We start from the raw sequence: 21,045 nt of genomic DNA on the forward strand, positions 1-21,045 counted from the left end.
TTGGACTATAAGGAAGAGTATCTTATCTCCAACCGTAAAAATGGGAAAAAATAAAGAAATTGTATATGTATGTGTATATATGTAATGTAGAGGGAAGAGGAAAAAGGCCAAATAGCTAATGGATGTACACAAATTACTTACTAAAGAGAAGGTAAATAAATCGAATGAACCAAAAGAGGACTATATGTATCTAGTCAGTCTATGATGAGAGATACTGTACATACATGAAACAGGGAACAAAGGACATAGGCCATAAGCTATAGAGGAGGGAAATTAATATCCATGTCCTTTGTTCCCTGTTTGTATAATGTTTGTTATTCCTGTTGACCCTATAGTGTACATACTAACCAGATCACGAGGCTTCATATATATCCTTTTTGGGGGTATTTAATATGCATTTGTCTAATTTAATTTTCTATTACTACAAACCCAATTCCAAGTTGGTACACTGTACAAATTGTGAGTAAAAAAGGAATGCACTAATTTACAAATCTCATAAACTTATATTTTAGTCACAATATAATATAGATAACATATCAAATGTTGAAAGTGAGACATTTTGAAATGTCATGCCAAATATTGGCTCATTTTGGATTTCATGAGAGCTACACATTCCAAAAAAGTTGGGACAGGTAGCAATAGGAGGCCGGAAAAGTTAAATGTACATATAAGGAACAGCTGGAGGATCAATTTGCAACTTATTAGGTCAATTGGCAACATGATTGGGTATACAAAGAGCCTCTCAGAGTGGCAGTGTCTCTTAGAAGTCAAGATGTGCAGAGGATCACCAATTCCTCCAATGCTGCGGCGAAAAATAGTGGAGCAATATCAGAAAGGATTTTCTCAGAGAAAAATTGCAAAGAGTTTGAAGTTATCATCATTTACAGTGCATAATATCATCCAAAGATTCAGAGAATCTGGAACAACCTCTGTGCATAAGGGTCTAGGCCGGAAAACCATACTGGATGCCCGTGATCTTCGGCCCTTAGACGGCACTGCATCACATACAGGAATTCTACTGTAATGGAAATCACAATATGGGCTCAGGAATACTTCCAGAAAACATTGTCGGAGAACACAATCCACCGTGCCATTCGCCATTGCCGGCTAAAACTCTATAGGCCAAAAAAGAAGCCATATCTAAACGTTTTCTCTGGGCCAAGGCTAATTTAAAATGGACTGTGGCAAAGTGAAAAACTGTTCTGTGGTCAGACGAATCAAAATTTGAAGTTCTTTTTGGAAAACTGGGACGCCATGTCATCTGGACTAAAGAGGACAAGGACAACCCAAGTTGTTCTCAGCACTCAGTTCAGAAGCCTGCATCTCTGATGGTATAGGGTTGCATGAGTGTGTGTGGCATGGGAAGCTTATACATCTGGAAAGGCACCATCAATGTTGAAAGGTATATCCAAATTCTAGAACAACATATGCTCCCATTCAGACGTTGTCTCTTTTAGGGAAGACCTTGCATTTTCCAACATGACAATGCCAGACCACATACTGCATCAATTACAACATCATGGCTGCGTAAAAGAAGGATCCGGGTATTGAAATGGCCAGCCTGCAGTCCAGATCTTTCACCCATAGAAAACATTTGGTGCATAATAAAGAGGAAGATGCGACAAAGAAGACCTAAGACAGTTGAGCAACTAGAAGCCTGTATTAGACAATATTGGGACAACATTCCTATTCCTAAACTTGAGCAACTTGTCTCCTCAGTCCCCAGACGTTTACAGACTGTTATAAAAAGAAGAGGGGATGCCACACAGTGGTAAACATGGCCTTGTCCCAACTTTTTTGAGATGTGTTGATGCAATGACATTTAAAATCAACTTATTGTTCCCTTAAAATGATACATTTTCTCAGTTTAAACATTTGATATGTCGTCTATGTTGTATTCTGAATAAAATATTGAAGTTTGAAACTTCCACATCATTGCATTCTGTTTTTATTCACAATTTGTACAGTGTCCCAACTTTTTTGGAATCAAGTTTGTATATCAAGGGAAAAATTGTATAGAAGGGGAGGTGGGGGCCTGTGTAAACAGAAATTGTATTGGCACCTTCCCCCATAAATAATATCGAAACAACAATAGGGCACAGATTAACCAGAGGAGTCGGTCAAGCTGTGTCCTAGAAAGGGGGGGGGGGGGTTTAATGTGCCTCTACAAATCATCAGATATGCATATGTTTACAGGAATAGTCAGCAACACACATATATTAAAAAAATATATATCTTTATTTAAACATGTAGTAAAAACATTAAGTACGTAGTTTGAGCAAATGTAAGTTAACACGTCAATGTCTTATACACAATTTACAAATCTATAAGAATATTGCTGGAGCTACGCGTTTCGCATTATGCGCTTCTTCAGGGTCCAGCAAAAAAGGTGTATTTAGACAGAATCAATCTTAGAAATCTAGAAATACATAAGAAGCTTATTAGGTGTATGAATACAACCGAATAAATAGAACATTTATATATAATGAGTTGGTAACAAAAATGTTCTATTTATTCGGTTGTATTCATACACCTAATAAGCTTCTTATGTATTTCTAGATTTCTAAGATTGATTCTGTCTAAATACACCTTTTTTGCTGTACCCTGAAGAAGCGCTTAATGCGAAACGTGTAGCTCCAGCAATATTCTTATAGATTTGTAAATTGTGTATAAGACATTGACGTGTTTAACTTACATTTGCTCAAACTACGTACTTAATGTTTTTACTACATGTTTAAATAAAGATATATATTTTTTTAATATATGTGTGTTGCTGACTATTCCTGTAAACATATGCATATCTGATGATTTGTAGAGGCACATTAAACCCCCCCCCCCCTTTCTAGGACACAGCTTGACCGACTCCTCTGGTTAATCTGTGCCCTATTGTTGTTTCAAGTTTGTATATCAATCAGTGATTTGTCATCATTACGCTTATAATGGGATAAGCAAAGTTTTATTTTCGTTACGTTATCTGCCACTTCCCGTTACTTAGTAACACTATGTGCCATTGGCCTTTATAGCAGGACGGGCTGGCAAAGCTCCTTCCGGGTTTTAATGAGTGTCGCCCCGTTGCCTGGTTACTTGGGTGTATATAGAGCTGCGGAAAGGATGTGGTGGACGCTTCTGATGACGTCTTAACGTTGAAACGCGTAGAGCGCCATTACGTCGCTTCCGGTCTTTGGAACTCACTTGTGTTCCGGAATTGTAGTTTTTACCATGTTTGCTGTATTTCTGCATATGTAAGTACATTACTTGATTTCTTCAATAAAATTATTTATGCAGATTTACACTATGTGGTCTTTCCATCTTTATTCACCTGGGGACTGCTAAATTGGACGGGCATCCATGGCCTATATGGCCAAGCTTGAGAACCAGCCATATCCTTCCAGAAATTGGGACGAGGTATCCCTGTAGGGACCTCAGGCAGACCTGCACCAGCCAGATCCATCTAGTGATTGGGACGCGACACCCCTGTAGGGGTTTTCAGTTCTGGTGAGTGCGGTCCTGGGAGAGTGGGGAACACAAGCACTTTTATTTCACCACCCACCTTCAAGCCTTGCCTGGGACTGGCATTTCTATGAACTATACATTTATTAATTTTCAAAGAGTGATTCATTTTTAGATTTATTTGTTCATATACTGCAGCACTTTTTCACGCTATTGTTTTTCGATATATCACTAAACAATTAATTTTGTGCAATGATCTACAGCACCTATCACCTTTAAGCACCTAGTCACCTTTTGGAGTAGTGTTAATGGAGGATTTTTATTGATTGTATTCATTTATTTATTTAGTATTTATTTGTATATATGTTTTTTCATATATTTATTTATTAATTTATGACTACAGTGTATATTATTTTCCTTTACAGTGGTCACTAACAATTTTTTACCCTTTAGCACATGTCACTTTGAACAATATACAGTATCAATCATCCAATATTTATTTAATATTTATATGCGGTACACTTAATTATTCATATAGTAAATTATAATGTGTGATACTTCCACAATTACACATTCCTCCCTTTTCACATTTTTATAATTTTTTTATTCATTCATTTATCAATTTTTTTGGTTGTAGTTCACCAGATTGAATCATAATTTACTACTTTCTCTCTAGGCGGCACCATCTATTCCTCTCACACTCTTTGTTTACCCCTGTGAGGAGTGCCAAGGTAAATTGGAGTAAGGTATAAAAATCAAGTTTACTTTTTTACATGAATTATAACGTATAAAACATCATTGCATGTGTTAGAAGATTGGAGAAACTATATGTTGTATATTGTGGTTGCTAAGCTTCAATCAGCAGAGCATACCGCATAATACACATACAGTACATTGTCTGTGCTAGGTACTTATCCATGCCACTGTCTGCAGTTTCTCTTGTTCTCCCCTTAATAGCAATGCAGGTTGCGTGTCCTAAAACCAACCTAACTGGTTGTGTTAGTCCTTCTTGCAGGGAGAGGTACAAGAATTCACAAGTACGTGTCTCTAAAGGCATACAGCTGTGCCGTTACTTACCCTATCCTCTAGCTGGCAATGTTCAGGGAGGAGGGTGCCATGCATGTCCTGGGAGACCCCACCCAGGTACACTATTTTCAGGTTCTGCTGATTGACCTCTTCCTGAAACTTTAATAAAACAGTCTATTCTCATGTTTTCCTCCAGGGTTTATTATTACAAGTTCCCAATCTGCCACCACAATCATGATGTGATAATTATCTCATCTGAGATCTGGATAGATCCTGTCTATGGCTGAAACATTTATGTTTTCATTTGTTACCCCTATGTTTTGTTTTTAAAATTCCTTAATCTGATGTTCTACTGTTTTATTACTCAATACACTGTTTTTGCGAAAAAAAAATATTTCTCTTTCGTTCATTGACAAACACAGCTCCTGATCTTCATAACCATTGGGTTATACTGCCCCTTACAAGAGTAGGACACTAGGCAGAAAAATAATCTGATTATGCCTATGAGCAGTCCCAGGGGGTATACTCCCTCTCTCTGCTATAAGTACTCAGTTTTATTCTACCTAGTCAGGAGTAAGGACCTACTTTCTTGCTGGGATCTCTGGTCCTGCCAATGTATTTCTTTTTAGATAGAAACTTTTTCTCCTGTTTTTTTCCTGTGAGATCTACAATCAACTGCAGGACTGGGCGACGGGTTGGATAATCTAAATCCAGTGGTTACCCCAGCCTGGTCAGCGAGCGCGCGAAGACCTCAGCTCTGCGCTAGGTCAGCCACTACATAGCCCCACTGGACGGGGCTGGCCTGCGAGTTAATTTCCTCGCGAGGTCGCTTAAGCCTGGGTCTCGGCCCGAGTCGCAGCATTCCTCCCAGCTGACAACCCCCCCATTTAGATGGCGAAGGGTTCTGCCTGGAGCTTTGCCCGCCTGTTTCCTGGTATTGTGTGTAGCTGTACCCTCTCCCCCCCCTGGAGGGTTTTGGGGAGGACGTGGGCCCCTCCTTGGGACGGTTGGACCCCCCGTGTTCCCCTCCTTCTCCGTCAGGCACACCCCTTTCATCTGTCCCCCATCCTTCCCCCTCTTCACATATGCTGGGGCTGTGTGGGTGGTCTGGTCCTCCTCCTGGGGTGAGTGCAGGGCACCATGCTGGTGATGGGGACTGGGGAGGGCGAGCTGCCAGTGACCCGACAATCGGCTGTGCGGGGGGGGGGGCGACAATCAGCTGTGCGGGGGGGGGGGGCGTGAGGGCTCCTGCCAGGGCCTCCTGTCCTGCCTAAGACTGTCCTTGAGGCCTAGGGATCCTTCCTGATTGCCTCATGGTGCCGTGAGTGGCCACCATTTTGCTGTAGCCTGTGTTTCTTTGCATGGCGGCCATGTTTGTGTAGTCTGGCAGCCATTTTGCAGTGGCTTGCCATTGAAAATAGCGGCGGCCATGATGCCTATTGATGTGGGCATCAATTTCTGCGGTGGGAGCCCCTCCTCATCCCCTGGTGCTGACTCCTGGATCCTTTCACTTCCTGATCGCCACTTGTGTAGTGCAGATCATCCTGGGGGCTGCAGGTGCCTGTTTCTGCTGGGTTGTGAGTCTGGTGGGGTCCTCTCCCGCTCTGCTGAGGATCACTTGGTGTTTTGTGCCTGGTGACTGGGTGGTGCTGCCAGCACGGTGGGGGTTGTCCCTTTGCAGTGTTTTACACTTTTTTTGGGGTCTCCCTGGTGACTTATGGAGTCTTTGGAGCACATCTCCCCACCTGATCCCCTCTCTGAGGCTGCGGGGCCCTCCGGGTCCCAACCATCCATCGATGCACTGATGGCGGTCCTGGAGTCCTTTGTGTCCCGGGTGAAGGTGGCTTTCGGGCTATGGTCTAGCAAAAAGCCCTGGCCCTGCGAGTTAAATGTCTCGCCAGGTCGCACATGACCAGGTCTAGGGTCGAGTCGCAGTGTTCCTATTGGCCGACAGCCCCCCCACTTCGGTGAAGAGGGGTTCTGTCAGGAGATGGCTCCCGCCTGTTCCAGGTATGGTGAGTAATTATTCCCCCCCTCTCCCCTGGTGGGTTTTGGGGTGGACGCAGGCCCCTCCTTAAGACGGTCAGACCCCCGGGTTTCACCTCTGTCCTGTCGCGCACGCCCCCTTTCCTGTCCCACCTCCCCCTCCTCCCCTCACTTACTGGGGCTATGGGGCGCTTGAATCTTCCCCTGGGGGTCAGGACCGGGCATTAGGCCGCCGGTGGGGGTGGGGGGGGTTGGGCCGCCGGCGACGGACAATCGATTGTGCTGGGAGGGACACACCTGTCACTACCAGGGCCCCCATCCTGTCGATCCCGTCCATGAGGCTGGGGGGTCCCCTCAAAGGTCCCCAGAAGCTCTGCCATTTTCTTGTAGCCCATGTGCTGAGAAAGATTGGTGGCCATGTTGGTACACCCGGCGGCCATTTTGCAGTGGCTTCCCATTGGAAATCAGTGGCGGCCATGTTTTTGAAGTTACTAGAGGCGTTTTTTTTGGCGGTGAAGCTCCTCCTTTTTACCCAGTGCTGACACTCAGTTTTCCTCCTGATCTCAGATCGCTGCAGGCACGTGCTGTACAGACATCCTGGGCCTTCCTGGTGCATTTTCTCTCGGTGGGGAGTCTGGGGGGGTCTCTCTCTCTCTCTCTCTCTCTCTCTGCTGGGGGCCTTCAGTGCTTGTGCCTGACCTTTTGAAAGCACTATAGCGCAGTGAGAGGTTTAAAATAAAATAAATGTTTTTTTTAAAAATCTTCTGCGGAGTTCCCCTGCTGCGACAAGGACTCTGTGGAGCACGTTTCCCCACCTGACCCTCTCTCAGAGGCCGCAGGGTCCTCCAGATCCCAGCAATCCATAGATTCACTGTCAGTGGTCTTGGAATCCTTTGTGTCCCGGGTGGAGGTGGCCTTTAAGGGGCACTGTGCTATCTCCTCTGATAGTGAGAATGACACTTCTCCCTCCGCCACCGCGCAAGAGAAGGGGCTGGTGGACGCACTGGTTGTTTCTGTGCGTGAGACCCTAAAAATGGAAGACGTAGCTTCGACTGCCTCGCAGGTGACTTTTGGCACTCACAAGCCATCCAGAGCGGCAAAGGTTTTTCTCTTTCCCACGTATTTTGACAATATGGTCAAAAAAGAGTGGGACTGCCCCAAGCGTCCCCCTGGGGTCCCTAAGCGGATTGATAGGTGCTACCCCTTTGAAGAGTCTCTGATTAAAAAGTGGACTGTGCCACCTACAGTGGACCCTCCAGTCTTCAGACTGAATAAAGTTACTATGATTCCAGTGGAGGATCCACTGGTCCTTTAAGGATCCCGCGGATAGAAAGGCAGAATCTTTGGCCCGCAATATGTATGTACAGTATGTATATGGCGGGGTCTGCGCTAAGACCAGTGTTTACTATTACCCTTGTGTAGGGTAATAGTCCACCGGACGGAGTACCTTCAGGGCTGCCCAGTGCGCATTCAATCGGACAATGCCACGGCCGTGGCTTATATCAATCAGTAAGGGGGCACCACAAGTTTCCTTGCGGCCTTGGAGGTGGCAGGCATCCTTAGGTGGGAGGAACTCTTTGTTCTGGCTCTCTCCGCCGTTCACATTCCAGGAGTGGAAAATTGGCAGGAAGATTACCTCAGTTGGCAGACCTTGGCTCCAGGGGAATGGGCTTTCTATCCGGATATGTTCCAGCAGCTGTGCCTTCGTTGGGGCACTCCAGACGTAAATCTGTTGGTGTCTCGGATCAACAGGAAAGTGCAGAGGTTTGCGGCCCGCTCTCGGGACCCTCTGGCAGATGCCACAGACGCACTGGTGGCTCAGTGGGGTCAGTATCAGCTGATGTATACCTTTCCTCCACTCAAGTTGCTGCCGAAACTTCTTTGCAGGATCAAGGCAGAAAGAATTCCGGTCATCCTTGTGGCTCTGGACTGGCCTCTCCAAGCTTGGTATGCTTACTTGGTCAGGATAGTCGCAGACGTTCCTTGGATACTTCTTCTAAGGGAGGATCTGCTGTCTCAAGGACCAATCTTCCATCCTGCTTTACAGTCGTTGGCTTTGACGGCTTGGCTGTTGAAAGCCAGGTGCTGAAGGAGAGGGGATTCTCTGCTGCAGCGATTCCCACTCTGCTTAAAGTGAGAAAAGCGACTTCTAGAAAGATCTATGGTCGTACGTGGAAGTCGTATATTGCGTGGTGTGAGTCTCTTGGGGTTTCCCCTTGTTCTTACTCGGTGGCTCGGATCTTGGTTTTCCTTCAACGGGGAGTTGATCAAAAATTAGCCTTGAATACTATCAAGGGTCAAGTTTCGGCCTTGGCAATTTTCTTCTAAAGGCCATTAGCCTCCCATTCCCTGGTGCATAGCCTTATCCGAGGGGTGCGACATTTGGCTCCTCCGGTGCGACCTCCGTTGCCACCTTGGGATCTTAATTTGGTGCTGTCTGTTCTCCAGAAACCTCCCTTTGAAAATATTCGGGAGATTCCCCTGCTTACCTTCCTTTAGAAGGTGGCCTTCTTGATGGCTATTACTTCTGGGCGCAGGGTGTCGGAACTGACGGCTTTGTCCTGTCGGTCTCCCTATCTGGTGGTTTACAGGGATAAAGTGGTGCTTCGTCCGGATCCATGCTTCCTTCCGAAGGTGGTTTCCTGTTTCCATTTAAATGAGCACATTGTGTTACCATCCTTGTGTCCTAAGCCTAAACATCCTAAGGAATTTGCTCTGCATTCTTTGAATGTGGTTTGGGCAATCAGGGTGTACTTGGCAACTACAGAGTCTTTTCGAAAGTCAGATTCGCTCTTTGTTCTCATGGATGGACCAAAGAAAGGGCTGCCTGCGTCTTCTGCGACTATTTCCAGATGGATCAGACAGACGGTTGTGCAGGCTTATTTAATTAAGGGTCAGGTTCCTCCTTTCCCTGTTTTTTTTTTTTTTTTATTTAAAATTTTTAAGCAAAACAGAAGAATAATCATGTGAAAGCAGATACAAGTAACTGACACACATACATTTTGAGAAATGTGGGAAAAGAGCCTACCCGGAGGTGGGCAAAGTAGAAGGGGGGGGGGAATGTGGTCAAAACTCGATGACCTAGTGGGAGGCAGGGGTAATCAAGGAGGCAGGATTAAGTGGATCTCGAACAAGAAATGTGTAATCGTCCGAAGGCAAGTCCATGCCCTTTGAGAGGAAGGTCAGATAATCGTTCCATTTGTGAAAAAAGGACTGGCTGGATGAGGAGGCCGTAAAGTCCGTATTGAGGCGGTCAATGGATAGGAGTGTGGTTAGCTCTCATTTCACCCTTGAAATAGGAGGTGGAGACACGGAAATCCAATGTTTCAGAATCACTCGTCTGACCACTAGAAGACTGATGAGGATCCACAGACGATGATTGTTGGCAGGAGTGCTTGACCACTTCTGCAAACGTTTGTCCCAATAGCCGAACAGGAGTAGTAGAGGGTCTTACGGTACAGAAATGCCAGTCACATCATTAATGAAGGATAAGATTTGATCCCAGAACAACAAGATGGGTATGCAGGACCAAAACTTGTGGTGGAGGGAAGGTCTCTCAGCAGAGCATAGAGGACATTTGTGCGCACCAGGAATTGTTTTGTCAGAGAGGAAAGGGATGTGAGCTCTGTGGAAGATCTTTAACTGGGTTTCCTTCCAAATAGCGTTAGGAGTAAGGCAAAGAGTGGTTCAAAGATCACTAATCATGCTGGGTAGAGTGTCTTCTCCAGGGAAATCCTTGAGCCAATTGGAAGCAGAAGACGTGAAAGAGGCTGGTGGATACGTCTTCAATAAGGGTTTGTATATGTCCGAAATGGTGAAGTTGCCGGAGTCCGAGATTGTCGATAAGAGAGGACCGGAACCTGTCCTCGGGTTTGCCTGTGGCCGTGTTAATAAAGTGTAGACATTGATTCACGTAAAAGGAGTCCGATACCTGTAGGTTATAATTAGCCACAATATCAGAAAGAGGAATCGGAGACCCAGTTTGGAGGTCACACAGGTGTGCGAAATTTAGCAACCCTTTCGTGTTTCAGACCTGGTATACTGCGTGGTCAAGACCAGGGGGGAAAGCAGGATTACCCCGGATCGGGAGATATTTAGAGAAATGAAGAGGCAATTTCAGGAGCTTACGTACTTCCCTCCATGCAATAACCGTGTCCCTAATGAGTAAGTTATGGCGGAGATCTGGGGGCATTTGGGCCCACTTAACATGTAGGAGGGCGGAGAGAGAATAGGGGCTGGACATCTGAGACTCCAACTCATGGTTGGAATAATGAGAGGTCTGAGATATCCAGTCCAAGGCCACCCTCAGGAGACATGACAGATTGTATAACCGCAGATCAGGAAAATTAATGCCAGCGTCACGCCTGGGGAGGCTCAATTTTTTCGAAGAGATATGAGGTCTCCTACCCTTCCAGAGGAAACGGGAAAAGGCACGAGCCATCTCCTGAGTATCTTTATGTCTGATCAGTAAAGGTAAAGTCTGAAGAAGGTACAGGAGATTAGCAAAGCTGACCATTTTAATTAACCACTTAAGCCCCGGAAGATTTTACCCCCTTCCTGACCAGGGCCTATTTTGCGATTCGGCACTGCGTAGCTTTAACGGACAATTGCGCGGTCGTGCAATGATGTACCTAAACGAATTTGACGTCTGTTTTTCCCACAAACAGAGCTTTCTTTTGGTGGTATTTGATCACCTGTGCGATTTTTTGATCATGCGCTATAAACAAAATAAGAGCGTCAATTTTGCAAAAATAACAATATTTTTCACATTTTTTAATATGAAATCCCCCCCAAAAAAATGTAAAAATCAAAATTTTTTAACATTTTAGGCCAATTTGTTTTATGCTACCTATGTTTGGTAAAAAAAATCGCAAAAAGCCTATTTTGATTAGTTTGCGCAAAAGTTATTGTGTTTACTAACTAAGGGAAAGATTTTTGTCATTTTTGTTGTTATTTTTTTAACGAGTAATGGCAGCGATCTGCTATTTTTTTTTTTTTGCGGGACTGTGACATTGCGTCGAACAGATCGGACCCTTGACTGACATTTTTGACACTTTTGGGGTTACCAGTGACATTACTGCAGTAATCAGTGCTATACATATGCACTGTACTGTAAAAATGACACTGGCAGTGAAGGAGTTAACTTTATTGGAGAGGGAGGGGTTAAGTGTGTCCCTAGGGGCGTGTTTCTAACTGTGATTGCCTGTGGCTACTAGTGTAAGAACAGAGATCAACGGTCCTACATAGTAGAACCATGTGATCTCCATTCTTACACAGGGAAGAATGACAGGCGGCTTTGTTTACATTAGCAGCCTGCCTTTCTTCGGGTGTAACGGGCGATCGCGAGTGCCCGGCGGACATCGGGTCCACTGGGCACACGCGCGGGGGGGGGGTCAGTGACTGCGCGGGAGCGCACCTCCGGCAGCGCGCGCTCGCTCCCTAGAGCCTCACAGGCTAGCGACGTAGTCCTACGTCGATTTGCCTGTGAGGTGCTGACCGCCGCAGTAAATAGTCGTGCGGCGGTCGGCAAGCTGTTAAGTGGCATCTCCCCAAAAGTGACAACGGCAGTTCCATCCGATTTTCCAGTTCCCCTTTTATTTTGGAGAACAGGGGGGGATAGTTTAGGGTATATATAGAGGAAGGGGTCCTCCCTATTTTAATACCAAGGTACGTAATATGCGTGGTCACGATCTTAAACGGGGAGTCTTTTTTCCAGGAGCGGGACGTGGCCAACCCCAAGGGAGAATTTCGCTTTTGGAATAATTAATTTTTAGGCCCGAGCATTTTTGAAACGCATCGAAAGTAGAGGCGATCGCAGGTATGTCGGCGGAGGGGTGAGAGGTAAACAACAGGACTTCATCAGCGCACAGAGAGATGCGCAATTCCTGAGAACCCACCTGTATCCCATGAAGGGGGGCAGTATTTGAAAGGTAACGCCAGAGGGGCTCTATCGCCAGATTAAACAGGAGCGGGGACAGGGGGCAGCCCTGGCGGGTACCTTTGAGTAGGCGGAAATCCTCAGTCAGGGACCCACCCCCACACAGTCTAGCGGTCGGGGAGGTATACATGGAAGTTATGAGATTGATGAATGGGCCGTGGAATCCCATGGTCGCCAGGACCTTGCAAAGCCAGACAAAGTTGACATTGTCAAAGGCCTTTTCGGCATCAAGGGTGACTATAGCTAGGTCTTTGTTTGGGTGGACACGTGCTTGGTCGAGAACCAGCAACACCTTTCCAATGTTGGCTGTGGCTGAACGTCCCTTAGTAAAGCCTGACTGGGCCGGGTGTATAAGGTGAGGCATGATGAGTGCTAAACGTGAGGCAATGAGTTTCGATAGGATTTTGACGTCTAAGTTCAATAACGAAATGGGACGGTACGAACCAGGTTCCAGGGGGTCTTTACCTTTTTTCGCTAAGAGTTTAATTATTGCTTGATTTCCCGTTGGCAAGTATGGACCGCCCTCTCAAATGGATGAGTAGACTGCGACGAGTGTGGGAATTATACTAGGTGCAATGGATTTGTAGAATTCCCCAGAGAGACCGTCGGGACCCGGGGCCTTACTAGATGCCAAATGTTTAATCGTGTGCAGGACTTCATCTGGTGATATTGGAGCATTTAACGCATCCAGGTGATCTTTACTGATGGTGGGGAGTCCTGTGCCAGACAGAAACAGGTCGTCCACAGAACTGTCCACCTCGTCAGGTCCATATAGGGAGGAATAAAAGTCTTGCATGATACGCTGCACCCCGCGAGGTGTAGAGTCCACCGAGCCCGCAGGGTCTCGCAGAGAGCCGATGTGGGTAGGAGACATCGGTCCTTTGCACATTTTCGCCAACAGCTTTCCAGCCTTATTGCCGAACCTGTGCAAAGTCGCAGAGAGGTGTGCTTTATGAATGTGTTCCAATTTAACTGCCCAGTCGTCAAAGTTCTGCTTGGCTGCCAACCAGTCCGCCACGAGCTGTGGAGGAGTCTGTCCGCATAACGATCCGTTGAGCCACCCGCAAGCGTTCGCTAGCCGTTTTATATCCGCCGTTAGCATGTCTTTTAAAAGCCGCCGCGTACGAGATGATGCGGCCTCTCAGGAAAGCCTTGCCCGCTTCTCAAAACAAATGAGGGGAAGTGGAATGCGTCGCATTAGAAGTCGAGTATTGCATCCACGCACGCTCCAAGTAGGATTTAAAGTCATCGTTATTGGACAAGTAGGAGGGGAACCGCCAAATAAGTGGGGCAGCTGGGACATCAGCTAATTCTAGGGATATGGAGATCGGGGAATGATCTGATACCGCTATTTCGTGGATAGTGGCGTCATGGATCAGCGGAAGAAGGGAGGCAGCACAAAAAAAATAATCTATTCTTGTATAAAGCTTATGAGGATGAGAGTAAAAGGTATATTCACGATCTGCAGGATGGGAATGCCGCCACACATCAGATAACGAGAGAGAATCAATTAACGAGGCCAGGGGGGTGAGGTTACCGAGAGCGCGGGAGGACGATGACGTCGGGGGGGGGAAGATTTGTCTAATACTACCGCCTCCAACAAGACATGGGACAGCCAGGAAGAGTCAGTATCCGGGAAGAGATTGCGGTATAGAAGGACTGGTCAAATACATTGGGTGCATATGTTAGAGACAACAGATTCCTTACAATGAAGACGGACATGTGCCGAGACATAACGGCCATCTGAGTCCGTGTTCACCGAAAGGATTTCTACTGGAAGTCGCTTATGAAACAAAATCCGTACCCCAGCTTTACGGTCAGAGGCCGCCGAACCCAAAACCTTTCCTACCAATAGTTTTTCCATTCGCGCCATATCGTCTGCCAAAAGGTGCGATTCCTGGATAAGAGCGATGTCCGCCCAAAGGCGTTTAAGATGTCGTAAAACTTTCATCCTCTTAGCCGGGGATCGAAGACCCTTAACGTTCCAGGTCACTATTGTCATGGTAAGGAAAGAGGAGGTGTGTGCCTGCAAAGATTTGTATAGAGCTTACCCATACCCAAGGGAAGAGTGAGATATGCACCACACGTTCAGACCCGCCGGGTGTTCATACGAGCATGTCGAGAAGGAAACAATGTTGCCGAATGAGTGACCTCTGGAGAAAGCGGACCGGGGAGGGGACACATAGGAAAACTGGATGGAGGAAGAGCAAACATAATAGTAAACATAACAGAAAAATCTTAGGAACATTACTTTTTTCCGCATACGTATACTACGGAGCACAGCCCCCTAAGCAGGACTCCGGGGATGAGGAGGGTAACAACATGGCCCATATGTGACTCATCACCGCAGTTGCCCGGGTCGCGGCCTGCAGCAGGCCATAGGGCAGCCATAGTATACGCACCAAACACGGAAGAGGAGCACGTATAAAACAACACATCAAATAAGGCATTAAAATATGATAAACACACAGAATATCACTCCACATGGAAAATGAACCTGAGATACGCGCCGCAACAGGCGCTGGGGACCTCCCGGGCACATAGCCCAGAGGAAACAGCCCCAAGATCCCTCAAGGTAGAGAGCAAAAAACGTTCCAGGATTGGAGAAGAATCAACGAGGTGGACCCGGGCGGCCAGAGCTAACCACATCAGAGTACCTTTGCCGTTTAGGGGATTCCTTCCTGGGGCTCCGTTGGACCAGAGGTCTGGAAAAGGGAAGGGATTTAGCCGATGCTGGGTGACCGTGATCGCCGTGTTGAAGTGAACGGACAAAATTCTCTGCTTCTTCCGGATCTTGAAAGGATAGTTGATTGCCGTTCGGAGCACGAAGGCGTAGTGTCGCCGGATAGGCCAAGGTAAATTTCAAACGTTCCTGATGTAATTTAGAGCATACGGTCTGGAAAGCTTGCGTCTTTTTGCGACATCCACAGAGTAATCAGCAAATATTAGAATTTTCATGCCTTCAATCTGGGAATTCGAGATTTGGCAGAATTTTTGTAATATAGCAGATTTGTCCGCATAATTTAAATACTTGGCGATAATGGGGCGAGGGGTCTTGCGTTCCTCAGAATAAAGACCCATTCTATGAGCCCGTTCTACCACGCAAGTACCCTGTAGGCCCAAGGCAGCAGGAATCTTCTTAGCACATAGTTCAGGAATGGCAGAAGGCGCAATGTTTTCCGGGACCCCAATAAATCTAAGGTTGCTCCTGCGTGATCTGTTCTCCAAATCCTCTAATTTGTCCATAATGACACGATTCAGCTTGTCTTGAGACTGCTCTGTGCCCTGAAATTGGTACAGTTCATCTTCCACATTAGAGAGGCGACTTTCTACCTCTGTTATCCTATGGGAGTGTGCATCCAACTCCCTCTTAATGCTAGCCATGCCAGCAGCAACAGCCCGCTTTACAGAGGCCGCAATGGTGGGCGTTAGCAGGGCCACTACAGCCTGCGCTATTTTGTCCGTGGAGGGGGGGGGGCAGCATTGTGTGGCTGCTGGGAGATGTCCGACTGCAGCAGCGAGGTGTCCATGGCCACAGCGTCTGGAAGGTTGCCGGTGCAGGCCGAGACCGCAGCCTCGATTTGTGGAGGGCCCGGCGGCGGACGTGGCGTGGCTTTTTCCAAGAAGCCATCAGAGCGGAAGAAGAGGATCGGTGCCGGGTCCCGAGGGTGTACGGAGCAGGTATGACCAGATGGAGGCTAGAAGGATATGTTGGGCAAGATTTTATCGCCGATTTGGGGAGTCCCGCCGCGGGAGCTGCTGAAAGCTCACCTACTCCATGCGGCGCTGGAACTGGAAGTTCCTTTCCCTGTTAAGGCGCATTCTACTCGGGCGTTTAGTGCTTCCTGGGCCTTTCGCCATCAGGCATCTGTGGTTCAGGTTTGCAAGGCTACCTGATCATCTGTTCATAGCTTCACAAAGTTTTATAAGGTGGATGTGCTGGCATCTGCAGATGCCTCCTTTGGCCACAAAGTTTTGTTGTGTTTTAATCTCCCTTGAGGGTGCTTAATGTTTTTTTCAGGTGGGTCTCATCTTGTTGTTCTTATGAGTCCTATGTTGCCTGGTTGGCTGTGGTTCAGCGCTGGGGAATTATTTTCTGCTGTTCCCAGCCTTCATGGTTTTTGGGACGTCCCTACTGTTATGAAGAACAGAGACTGCGTCTGTCAATGATCGATAGAGAAAATTGAATTTTTGGCTTACTGTAAAATCCTTTTCTCTGAAGTTCATTGATGGACGCAGTACCCACCCCTCTATTTTGAGTTGGGTTGGTATTGTTTTCTCTGACACTGCTTTGTTACAAAACTGACATCCTATAGCAGAGAGAAGGGATATACCCCCTGGGACTGCCCATAGGTGTAGCCAGAACTTTTTTTCTGCCTAGTGCCCTACTCCTGTAGGGGGCAATATAACCCTACTGTTATGAAGAACAGAGACTGCGTCTGTCAATGAACTTCAGAGAAAAGGATTTTACGGTAAGACAAAAATCCAGCTATCTACGCCTGGCCATGGCAGCAAAGAACACCAGCATATAATGAATTGGGTCTGTGGACCCAATTCTTTTTAGTAATGCCCATGTTGAGAGTAAGGCCCAAAAAAGTTAAAGGGTTATCTGGGGGGGGGGGGAGGGCAATCAGGGGGTTAAATGTGCCTAACTATGTGATCTAGTGTCGGTGTAGTGCTTTAACTCACAATATGATGTTCTCTTTTTTCACTCTGGAACCAAAGAGGGCTTCACAAGAGAACATGACCTAATTTCCTGTGCCTGTGTTTTGTAAATATTTGTGTAAACACCGATCAGCAGGTCCAGACCAATAATCATTGCCCTGGACCTGGTAAATGATTGGTGCAGGATCGAATCAAAGGCGCCCCCGGCTCAGGAACATGGAGGGAGCAAGGATCACGTAGATATACATGATCCGGCGCACAGCTGCCGCCCTGTAGCAGTTGTTGAATAACAAAGATTTTTGATTTACCATAAAATCCTTTTTCCCGTTCTTTTAAACCACTCCTATTATTGCCTGCTACAAAGCTGAGGCATGATAGGAATGGAAGGACTCTACTAGGCTGTCCCTACAATTTTGTTTGCCAATGTCCAGTCTCCTAAAGGTAGCTGCATAGCCCAATGTACCTGAGTTACTTCATCATTTGTCCCATTTTACAGTAGCTCAGAGATCTTATTTGTGTTTTTTTTTTATCCAGCAGCCTGGAAAAAAAAAAAAAAAGATTCCTCTAACCACACAAACAAGGTAGATGGAATAACCTCCCCTGGCCAGAACATTGTTTTCGGATAGCTGCACACACTGTTGTCAGAATACATTCTGCAGTGGCTGCAGCCACTGATCGAAAAAAACGTGCCCTTTGACAGAAGTCAATAAAACAATCGACTTCTGTAGAGAAGGGACTGCTACACACTGATGGAAATGTAGTCCATCCCTTCTAAACCAGCTGAATTTCGCTCAGTGTATAGAGCATGATCATATTTTATAAAGGATACATTCTTTTTGATTGAAGTCATTTTCTTGTATATGCCTTTGGAGTATCTGGATAAAATCACTATCACTTGCAAGCAAAGGGTAATGCCTTTTCTTAATCAATTTTGACCCCTGGTATGCACAATTAAATTGAAAAGTATAGCCATTTCTGTTTTTTTATGTAGCATGTAGTAAGTTGTTAAAGCATGCACAGTAAATGTGAGACCGTGACATTGCTATATTGCTAAGGGTGCTCTGTTTATTACATAAATGTTCATGAAGCCTACATCCTAACTTCAGATTTAAACTACTGTTATTGAAGAAATCAGGCAGCGGCTGCAGCATTGTTCCCAACACTGAACTTATCCTTTAAATCTTGGGTGACCCTCTTTAACGAGTCCTGCTACCTATTTTAAAGTATCTGGGTCATTTTTACCATGCATTCTTCTCTCCATTATTTTGAGCCTATTGTAATAGTATAAGAAAAATGTTTATATGATTGTTTTTTAGGAACATACTGTTATATTAACATTATACTGATACTGTGTTCGTTCTATGTTTTCATGGTCTTAACATTTAAATTTATCTTTACGTTCTGTTTTAGTGGGCAGAATTTTACAATTGCAAAGACCGGGTTGAAAGAAACAGAATGTGCAAGTCCTTTTTTTCTGATGAAGCCACAGAGAATAAACTATATGAAGCATTAAAATTCATTATGCTGTATTTGGTGATTGATGCTTATGAAAATATAAAGTCAGCACAACACTCTCAATGCTACTTTCATTTCTTGTTCTCACGGGATACATCAGCTGACCCTTTAAGCTACATGATGAACCACTTGAATGCAGTGGGCGATACATCTGGACTGGAACAGGTAGTTTCTTAATGCTATATTTTTCCATCTCCTTTCCATACCGCATAAAGATCCAATATGTGTAGATGACAAATGCACTGGGAAACACAAAAGTTAAGTTTGCCAATGTAGTGATCCTTTATAAGGGAGGCTTGTTTGCTGTAGTTAGATATAAGCACTGTAGAGAAGGTTTCAATTCAGTTTGGCTGTACTAACAATACACCTAAATTCTGAAAACTACAACTAGACTGTAGTACAGACTTAAAATATATGCAGCCAGATGTACATATGTGCTGTCACTTACTTAAAGCGGAGTTCCACCCAAAAGTGGAACTTCCGCTTTAAATAGTCCTAACCCCCTGACATGCCACATTTGGCATGTCATTTTTTTTTGGGGGGGGAGCGGGTACCTAGTTTTGACAGGTACCCGCTCCCACTTCCGCTCGGAGCACCGCGGTGCCCTGAGCGGAAGTTCTCCTCTCTCCCTCCCTCCCTGCAATCTTCTGGGACACGTCAGAGGTCCCAGAAGATTGCCGGCCAATCACGACACATAGCGCAACTCGCGCATGCGCAGTGCGTACCCGGCTGTGAAGCCGCAAACTGTCACAGCCGGGTACCCACATCAGTGATGCCGGCGCCGCAGAACAGAGAGGGAGAAGACGGCGCATCCCTGGACCGTGGGACAGGTGAGTGTGCGGTTAGGCTGGAACTCCGCTTTAAATAATACGGCATTCTACAACATTCATTTTACCATAGTACAAGCACCCACCCATATATGAATTCAACAAATTTAAAGCATTGGTGTGCCACCTTATTAGGTTTACCTTTAAAGTGTTAAAAAAACCACAACAGCAAAATCAGTCTGTAAATGCAATAAAGCATGCTGGGAGGATGCACGTGATCAGCACGGGGCCAATCAGCACTGTCCAGTCAGAAAGTCAGGGATCATGCAGCCTCATGGGACAGTCAGAGGTGAATGAAAACTCCTCCTACAAGCTTTAACCAGTGCTCAGTCAGACACTGAGAGAAAACACAAGACTGCTATATACTGCTGATGAGAAAAGGTATTTAGCAGTTTATATTTATTAAAACAACTTAATTTCCATCTCCTGTGTACTGTGGGAGACCAGATATAGTGAATGCAGGGTCCTCGTTTTAGTAACCCTTCAATATTATGCCTTGCTCTTTCCTATATAGTTATACAGTATATACAACCCGGCTGTAAACCTGCACTTTCTTCTGTATAATAAAGTGACCTCTTGACCAAACATATGCGATGGGATCATTGAATGTATACCTTTTTATGAGTAGTTTTTGCTGCTTTATCAATTTTCAGATTTGGGTGGATGTCCATCATTTGGACAATGTGAAATCTAAATTTTCCTGATGCATTTTGTTTTGATGTTTCTCCTTCATGATCATTTAATGAGTTCAGGCCTCTGTAGCCCACATACCACATATTCTGCAAAAATGGTCAATATATACAGGAAGTAATGGGAATACTAATATACTTCATACACTGAAATTATGTGGGGGTCCTCTTAAACAGTGAGGAACTTGCTAAAGGCCTTTTGTGTCCTGTCATTTAGTGGACCACCTATTCATCATTTAACTAAGGGATTATATGGTGCCCTCTTAACCATGTTTTTTTCTTTATTAAGGCTGATTTATGTTTGGTGGGCTATGCTCTTGAAGTCAAGATAAAATTATTCCGGTTGGCTAAAATGAATACTGAAGACTTTGAAATTTATTACCCTGAGGATTACAAAAGAGACTGGAATGAGATATGTCTCATGACTGATGATGACAGGAACTACAATATACCAGTCAAAGCCATATGATTGGACTGGCCCTCATCTGCAGAAGAAAACCTTTTCTGTTTGTACAGAGAAACATAATCCTCAGCAAGATATCTTGTAGCCATAACGCTGAATTCACTAAAGTGAAAAGACATACTAACTCACTGACACTCATAGTTTCCTAGCAAAAACAGTGAGATTGGTAGAACTTATCCAGTTGTCTAAGTGGACTTCTATTTTTTTCATTTACTTTTACAATGATGTGAAGAGTCACAATGATGTAAATGAGGAATTAAAGGTTTTGTTATACATAAACCTGCATTTGCTGTACACAAGACATTGAGGTGACCGTATACCAGGGAATTTGGCACTAAACAATGGAACGCTTGCTTTTTTTTTTTTTTTTTCAGTCTAAATTAACATTCACTATTTAGTGCATGTCAGACAGTTTCCCTATTTATAACATTTGGAGCAATATTGTCTAACACTGAGTTATTTTTTTAGCTGTACCTACCTTATAGC

At 45.3% G+C, this 21,045-nt stretch overlaps 1 protein-coding gene across 1 annotated transcript in view; it reads left to right on the top strand.

The window, feature by feature from the left end:
* OTULINL (OTU deubiquitinase with linear linkage specificity like) overlaps positions 1–20,745 on the top strand; it is a gene marked incomplete at its 5' end in the record, with an annotated part of 131,821 nt that extends 111,076 nt beyond the window's left edge. The window contains 2 exons of the mRNA XM_082257442.1: positions 18,476–18,745; positions 20,386–20,745. Of these exons, the coding sequence (XP_082113568.1) occupies positions 18,476–18,745; positions 20,386–20,565 (450 nt within the window). The 3' untranslated portion in view covers positions 20,566–20,745. The remainder of the gene's footprint in view (positions 1–18,475; positions 18,746–20,385) is intronic.
* Positions 20,746–21,045: the final 300 nt, after the last annotated feature.

Source organism: Pelophylax lessonae, assembly GCF_965119305.1.
Source record: "Pelophylax lessonae genome assembly, chromosome: 5".
Taxonomy (NCBI): Eukaryota; Metazoa; Chordata; class Amphibia; order Anura; family Ranidae; genus Pelophylax; species Pelophylax lessonae.